At 41.8% G+C, this 8686-nt stretch overlaps 1 protein-coding gene across 1 annotated transcript in view; it reads right to left on the bottom strand.

Annotated features, from left to right (window-relative positions):
- Window positions 1-8686, bottom strand: part of MYO10 (myosin X) — a 267646-nt gene that overhangs the window by 200648 nt on the left and 58312 nt on the right. Inside the window, 1 exon segment of the mRNA XM_014582836.2 lies at window positions 6945-7043. Within this exon segment, the coding sequence (XP_014438322.1) occupies window positions 6945-7043 (99 nt within the window).

Here is an 8686-nt window from a genome sequence, read left to right as displayed (position 1 = left end):
TCAGCTCTCAGATGACATTTTTAACTCAGTGAAAATACATCCGATCCGCCACTTCCGCTCAGCAATTGGATCTGACTTCCGCCCACCTAAACTGGAAGCCAGTGAGTTCTAGCTGGCCAATCCTGCAGATTCAAGGGATCAGCTCTGAAATGGGAGCTTGCTGGGCTGGTCCACTGTCCATTTTCCAGCCTTCAACAGGCTAGGGAGAAGTTTCTGTGGGTGACAAGAATGTGCAGATGGTGCATAGAGGAAGGTAGGAAGAGATCAAAAGGCTGCCCACATTCACATGACCTTAGGGTACACAAATGGGGACAAAGTAGAGAGGGGACAAAGGCTAAAGAAAAGTAGCCAGACAGGGGCAGAGAGTGTGTAAAAATGACCCCAAAAATGTAATGAAAAGCCACTGTGCTGGCCAGACTTTGTGTTATAATAGGTGGCATACCTGACTGCAGAGTTGGAAGCCACATGCTGACTATGGTTCGAGTCCTTGGTCCTCTCAGCCTGAAAACACACCAGGTAGGGAACCAGCAGTTAGTGTAATGGCTATGTCGCTGGACTCCCACGTAGTCGACCACGGTTCATGTCCCGGACCCGGTGGCTTAAAACTCACGCCGGGCACGTGTGCGTGCGTGCCCAAGATCCCGAGAGGAGAATGGAGGAGAAGGGATTGCGGCGTGACCATCCCCCCTGGGGGGTGATTTCTCGCTTTCTGTCTCTATGTCTCTCTCTGTCTGTCTGGTGAACGCACGCACCCTACAGTGAAAATCTCTCCAAAAAAAAAAAAAAAAAACACATCAGGTACAAGCACAAACAGACAGAATCCTGGAAGGCCAGAGGAAGGGGACTGTGGCATGCTTGAGCCCAGTGGAGAGTGCTTCTCTCTCCTTCTTCCTGTCTCATGCACACACATGCACTCTATCACGAAGAAGAAGAAGAAGAAGAAGAAGAAGAAGAAGAAGAAGAAGAAGAAGAAGAAGAAGAAGAAGAAGAAGAAGAAGAAGAAGAAGAAGAAGAAGAAAGATTCCATGCCAACAAACCCAGTATCCAGCTTCACCAAATTGGGGCCATAGCATGAAATCCAACAAGTCAGAATCAGAAGGTGAAACCAAAAAGGTTAGAGATAGTTTGAAGTGGGAGATGTGATTATAAATAATCAGTTCTGTGCTTCCCCTGCTGCAGGAAGAAGCCTGACTTTCTCAGGAGGTGAGGACGACAAGGAAGTACTGGACAATCTAATGGTCTTTGTAAAACCAAGTCTAATTTATCCTTGTTGCAAATAAAAACAGAAGGGCACAGAGCAGTGCATCTACTTGTAGACTTAGGTGATTAAATCCCCAACTAGCAAATACTTTGTAAGATTCTATATTTAGACAATTCAAACAGAAAACCAAATGGAATCATCGCACAGAGTAATTGCCATGATTAAGTTTACTGCTGTAAATTAAGTAACTACCCCTTCAAATATAATGAGATAAATGGATATCACTCTAAGCTAATTCAGAGCAATCAAATTAGACTCTTTCCAAAAAAAGATGATAAAATAGCTCGAACTCCCATAGTGAAAAATCTAATTTAGAACTTATTACTCAATTCTACAATGTTCCTAATGGGGATGCCCAGGCTCAGGCACCTCCTGAAAGTTCCAGAAAAAACAAATGTTTGAAGTGCTGTCTTCTAGTTTATCCTTTGACAAGAGTTAATCCTTTAGTTGTACGCACACCCTGAAGAACATGGTGCTTTTTAAAGTTTCTTCTCAACTGTATCCCAAGCTTATTGTCCAAGACGATAACAATTTCTAACTTCAGGCCTTGCGCGGCCCTGTGTGGTGCAGTGGCCACCAGAGGCCACAACTACGCCTACTTTCAACAAAGCATGTGAGTGTAGCATTTGCTCACTTCTTTTTCCATCTGCAGATATTTCACAGAGTATAAGCTATGAGTCAAATAGGAATATTTTGGTGCTCTGTATTCTCTGCACCCACACACAGGAGTTTAAATTTTAGAGTGGAATAAAATTTTAAATTAACATGAAAACTATCTTCCTGCCCAAAAGAAAAAAAGACAGCTGAGTGAATGTGCAAAATTCTCATAGAGACTGAATGAAATAAGAAAATCTGTGTGGGAGCTGGCAGGTGGTGTGGTGGGTAAGGGTACTGGACTCTCCCACATGGCCAACCATGGTTCGAGTTCCGGACCTGGTGACTTGCTTTCTCACCTTATTTCTCTCTCTCTCTCTGTCCCTCTCTGATCAAATTAGAATGAATAAATAGTTAAATAAAATAATCCTTTTTAAGAAATGAAAATGTGTGCTTTTGTGATCTCACACTAACTACACAATAACATCTTCTCCCTACCCAGTGTCCCTGAAGTTCAATTTGAGTTTTTCCCCTAAGTTTATTTATGTTTTATTTATTATTTTTTCTAAGTTTATGTTTTATTTTATTATGTTTATTTTCTAAGTTTATTTATTCATTCCATGAGTGAGAGAGAGAGAGAGAGAGAAAGAAAGAAAGAAAGAACCCCCTCAACAGATCAAGGGGACACCACAACCCACCCCAGCCCCAGCCATGAAGCCCAGCCTATTCAAGGGCTCCAGATATGAACTGGCAACCCTCCCATGTAGGTCCACCTTACAGAGCACCATGTTTCATGGCTACACCACCACCTGACCCCCTGGTTTCTAAGACTGAATTTAAAAAAAAAAAAAAATTTCTTTTGAGAGAGTAGGATGGTGGGGGTGCACATTCCCAACAGGGTCTTGACACCGAGATCCACTCCCAGGCTCAGCCAGCCTGGATCATGGACACGTGTGGCCACCTGGGATAGTCAGGGACACTTTAGGACATTAACGGGGGACCCTCCCATGTGGGTTCAGCTGTATTACCACTGCACCACCATTTGGCCCTAAAACAAGAGTTGTAAAACTTTTTTATTCTGTGTAAGAATTATTAGGCTGCAGCCCAGCTCCTGGCCACAAGCAAAGTGAATCAGTTGTTGGAAGTCAAGGCATGAAAAATGAAAAAGAAAGGAAAATCTATAAAGGGTCAGAGAAAAACTCCAAAACCTTATCTTTGCTTTCTCCAAAACAGCAGCACTGGTGGTATATGTTAAGGGTAAGAAAGTGCTTCCTCCATTTATTTTAAGTAGCCAAGATCATCAGGAGTAGCTTCTAAATCCTCACTACTCCAACAAGGCTGATACAGTCAAGGCCAGGCCACTGTCACCAGGGAGCTTGTGAAAATATACTCTCCAGCTCCACCCCTACCTGCCTGTCTGAATGAGCAGCATAACAAGATCCCAGGTGATTCATCAGCATTAAAGTTTCAGATGCACTGCTCTGAATCAAAGGGAAAGTACAACGATTGCTTTGTAAACTGTTTAAGCTATCTACGTTGTATTTGAAAATGTTTTTAAAGATACAAACAGCCATTGGACAATTTTCACCAGTTACTATTTAACTTCAATCACTGATATCTTTTCTATGTGTATGAATAATACACACACACACACACACACACACTAATGTACACAGTAATATAAAAGTATATTAACATATGTCACATATACAAACATAAAATTAACCACTGTAAGCATTTTTTAGTACATAGTTCAATAGCATTAAGTGTTTTCACACCTTGTGTAAGCATCACCACCACCCATCTTCAGAAATTTTTCATCTTCCAGAACTGAAACTCTGTACCTGGTAAATAATGACTTCCTATTCTCCTCTTCCCCCAGAAATATACCAATATCTTAACATTCTTTAATAATATACCAACTAAAGGAAATTGAGGTGAAACTAGCCGAAACCTTAAAACCTTACCATGCATGAGCTTGAACAGGATTTTAGGCCATACTCCAAATCTGTGACCCTGATCCCTTCAAGAATCTATCCCTGCCCAGTTAAAGAGTAAGTGTTCCTGTCCTTGGTAACAAGATCAGTTCATGACCTTCTCCTAATCCTTGGTGACCATTCCAGTAAGTTCTACAGTGATGTAAGGAAAGGAAAACTAAGTAGGTCAGTAGAGGAACATGCTACAGTCTTTTGGCCACTGCTATTTCTTAATCCAAGCCTGAACCCAATTCTTTCAGTCTTGCCTCACTTTTCCTATATTATAAACCCTGCAATTCCAACACAAATCACCAGGGTAATTATCCTTGTTATACTTGGAAATGATGGAGGGGGGCCGTAGAACAAGTACTGGATGACTGACTAAAGGAAGATTAGAGGTCAGGGTTCAGTGTTGTTTTCACATTTAAGTACACGTTATTCTGGCTTAGTTCTTTATGAACCCACAACCCATAAATACCATCAAAAATGAACAGAACTACTGACCTGACCACCTCATCCACTTCTCCTTCCTTGAGGGCTTCCTAGCAACAACAGCCAGCAGGGCTTCCCAGGCACAGGCTGCTGACCTTGAGCCAAAGGCAGAAGCCCCAGGGCCTGGCAGCGTTGCTGTATTAGGAGCCTCTGCCAAGCAAGGCTTAGACGGGAATAGAAGGCACCCTCAGGGCCTCGAGGACTTCATGCCAGGGGAAATAAGCCAGTCACAAAAGGACAAATACTGTATGTGCCCACTCCTGTGACTTATCTCAAGCAGTCAAAATTATAGACACAGAAAGTAGTAAGGTGGGGGCCAAAAACTGAGGGTTGGCACTGGGGAATCAATCGACAGAATTTCAGTGCTGCCAGATAAAACAGTGAAGATCTGTTTCACAGCGAGGCAAATATACTTAACACAAGTGGACTCCACATGTAAAAAAATGTGAAGACGGTAAAGTTTGTGCTGTGCCTTTTTTTGCCCCCCCTTAACGATTCTATTTTTTTTTTTTTAATCATAGGGCACATGCACTCACTGGAGAGACAGAAACAGAGAGAGGGAAAGTAAAAAATCATCCCCCAGGGGAGATGGCCACACTGCAATCCCTTCTCCTCTGTCCTCTTCTTAGGATTTTGGGCATGTAAACACACATGCCCAATGTGATTTTCAAGCCACTGGGTCCAGAACCACGTTGGCCATGTATGTCCAGTGCCTTAGCTATCACACCAAATGGTGGCTCCTTGCCACAGTCTTCTAAAATAAGAGAAAAAAGTTTTTAAAAAAAGCATCCTTAGGATTAAAATATAAGTCAAAAACAAAAATTTCTAAAAATTTCTTTTACATTGCTTTTAGGAAAATGGTTACATGAAATGTTACACTGTTTAGATATGTTTGGGGTTCCCCCCACTTAATATCATCTTGAGAAATAAGTACAGGGCCTGAAATGAACTGAATTCTCATCTGAGGAAGTGAGAAAGGAAGACAGGCAGAATGATGGTGAGATAAAAAATGCTGACTCCTTCATGGCAATTTAGACACTGAGCAGTGCCTGACCTTTAATTTGAGTAAAATTCATTTATTCAACCTACAGTGTCCAGGCCATACCCTACTACCCGAGACTGATGGAAAGAAACTAGACCAGGCATTAGGTAATCACTGTGGCTGACCATTAGACATGTGATCTCTTCGTCCCCCCTGCCCCTCGCTGCAGACACCCCCAAATCTGTATCTACAAAACACATCTATATCGTTACACCAGGTAAATACTGAAAAGCCATTCAAGACTCTCAGATGGGAAAGAGATGGAGGATTTGCAGAAGAGCCCAGTATCATTACTGCTTATTAAGCCAAGAAATAAGAAGGGTCCCACCAAGTGGACCATCCCTGCTAAAAATTTCTGATAATCAAATAGCCTTCCTGTCTCAAACTACAGAAGGTAGACCTGGAAGCTTTTACTCTCAACCCACCAACCTGCAAACTAAATTTATAAACTATTGAGTCATTGGAAAAGTCATGATGTATTTTTGCACAAAAACACATAGAAAAATATGTCACGACTTTCCTGATGACCCAATACATGTTTTAGAGAACGGCATAGGAATGAGTGCTTTTGAGCTTGAGGTAGGGGCCCATTTACAGATTAAAACAGGTTATTGTATTATAATGGAGAAGCTGGTCTCATCTCAGTCACCAGAATACGTAATTAGGCAAACCAAGTATCTGACAGATCTCTTCATTCATTTTACACTAAAGAATGGAAATCTGGAGCATGGAGCTCCGGTTCACAGAAGAAAGTTCTCCAGTTACTTAACAAGGCAGATAAATAAGCTCGGGTTTAGTCAGTCTTGCTCTCAGAGCCATCAGGACAGCACCCCCCTAAATTTTCACAGACACACCAGTATTTTCAACTCTCTGTGTTATGGACTCAATGCTTTTGTCTCTCAAAATTCATAAACTGAAATCCTAACTCCCAAAGCAACAGGTAGGGCTTTGGAAAGTAATTAGGTCATGAGAGTGGAGCCCTCCTGAGTGGGTTTACAGCCTGTATAAAAGAGGCCTTTTCCATCATGTGAAGATCCAGTGCAGTCCACAGGAGAAACAGGAGTCTACTCACTGGACACTGACTTTGCTGGTACCTTGGTCTTGGACTTCCCAGTCTGTGGGAAATAACTGCATGCCCACCCCGTCTGTGGAATTCTGTCACAGCAGCCCAAATAGAATAAGACACTAAGAAAGTTGAAGAATTTTAAGACAAAGTGGTAAGGAAATCAATTGGCAAATAACAATATATTTGAGCTTTTTTCCCAATTACTTCCACCCTATACTTCCGATTCTTAGAACAGGTGAAAGAAGGCAAAAAGAGTACTGAGGGAGGAAACCTGTCAGTGCTGTGCGCTTATCAACCTGGCGGTCGCGACACAGCTGTGCTCCATTTGGGAAAAAGTGCTGCATCCATCACACACAAAAGGTGCGGACCCCACATTCCTATCGGGATTTTGACATATCACTTACAGTAAAACCACTGGGGGATGTGTGCAGAGGGGGCAAACACACATACCCCTGGGTAAGACTATCTACAAAGCGAACTCAGATGTCTGGAGCTGCAGGGACTTGTTCTCACCTGACCATAGTCTGTCTGGAAGACGACAACGCCTTCTGCACAGGAATTTACAGTACTTGGAAAATGTTGGCCGTTTTCTTTCAGCCAGACCCGTGTTCCCTGTAAACAAAACAAACAGGATTTAATTATGAGTTTGATTTCTGTAGCTAACCACCACTCTCAAAATTACCTTGATTCCTTCATTCCTTGTAAAGCAAAATATTTTTACAAATCAGGTGAATTTCTTAAACAAGCAATGAATGAACCTGCAGAAAGAAGTGTGATTAGGAGACAGTGCCCACCAGACACAGAAAGCAAAGGGACAAGAACTAGCCGCCCCTGCATTCCTACTATACAGTGATTGATGTGGATCATCTCTTTTGAATCTTTCTCTGACAGATACTCCCATTTTAAAGATGGGCAAGCAAAGGTCAAGAGGTCTAAAGGTCAACTTGATCAACATTATCAAGACTGAGAGGGAACATGAATCTAGGTAGCTGGGCTCCAGAAATCAAAAGTATAACCAGGTCATTACATGGCTTCATCCTCTCTGAGGGCCCTAGAGGACCCAGTGACTCCTATCCTCCCAGGCAAAGACTGGCCTATCTTGAAGTCATGGGATCCTCTATGGATGTCCTACTTGTACCAAAACTCAAATGTCAACAGAAATCTCCAGGACATAAGTTTCTAATACACATCAGAACTGAGCCTGCCAGTATGAATTTTGCTACAATTCCACCAGACACCTAACGTACTTCAAAGTTTAGAATTACAGTCCAAAAGATAGCAACTTCCAGATGCTATTGTTTTTAACCCTTGGCATACTTATTGGCATGATTAGAACTGCATTTATTTTATTTCTTCACTGGACAAATAAAATGATCATCAAAATATTTAGCTTTTCAATGCTCAATTTCCTCTTGCTTTGATTTTACAGCATAAAACCATGTTTCCACTGTCAAAAGCCTGAAGAAATTACTAGAAGTTCACTGGTCATTCAAATAATCAGGCACCACTTCTATGATGCACAATTGATATCCATAGGATGTTATGTAAAACCAGGCTTCAGTACCTCATTAGAATACTACTTTGCTCAACAGTTTAATCAACCTCAGTAACAATGACACTAACTGAGCAGTCCTTAAGAATCAGTGCATTGGGAACCAGCAGTTAGCGTAATGGCTATGTCGCTGGACTCCCACGTGGTCGACCATGGTTCGTGTCCCGGACCCGGTGGCTTAAAACTCACGCCGGGCGCGTGTGCGTGCGTGCCCAAGATCCCGAGAGGAGAATGGAGGAGAAGGGATTGCGGCGTGACCATCCCCCCTGGGGGGTGATTTCTCGCTTTCTGTCTCTATGTCTCTCTCTGTCTGTCTGGCGAGCGCACGCGCCCTACAGTGAAAAAAATGTCTCCAAAAAAAAAAAAAAAGAATCAGTGCATTAATGTGAAAATAGTCTACCAAAATTGAAATAGCACTTAAACTGAACAACTCCTTCTTCCTAGACTTTTCAACCTCATTTCATCGATCTGTTCTTTTTTTAAAATTATTCCTAGACTTTTCAACCTCATTTCATCAATCTGTTCTTTTTTTTAAATTATTATAATAATTTTTCAAATTATTTCATAGTATGTTCATTCTACTCACTGAGGTTTATGCCTAAAGTCAGACATGGATTCATGTGTATGTATATATCAGCTGTGCTTGCTATTGCAAATATTTAGACAAATTAAGTTCATTAGCAAATCAATTAAATGGGGGGGG

The sequence above is a fragment of the Tupaia chinensis genome, unplaced genomic scaffold (assembly GCF_000334495.1).
Source record: "Tupaia chinensis unplaced genomic scaffold, TupChi_1.0 Scaffold143836_1, whole genome shotgun sequence".
In the NCBI taxonomy this organism is placed as follows: Eukaryota; Metazoa; Chordata; class Mammalia; order Scandentia; family Tupaiidae; genus Tupaia; species Tupaia belangeri.
The sequence above is the reverse complement of the archived record's forward strand: the minus strand, read 5'-3'. Positions and strand labels throughout refer to the sequence as shown.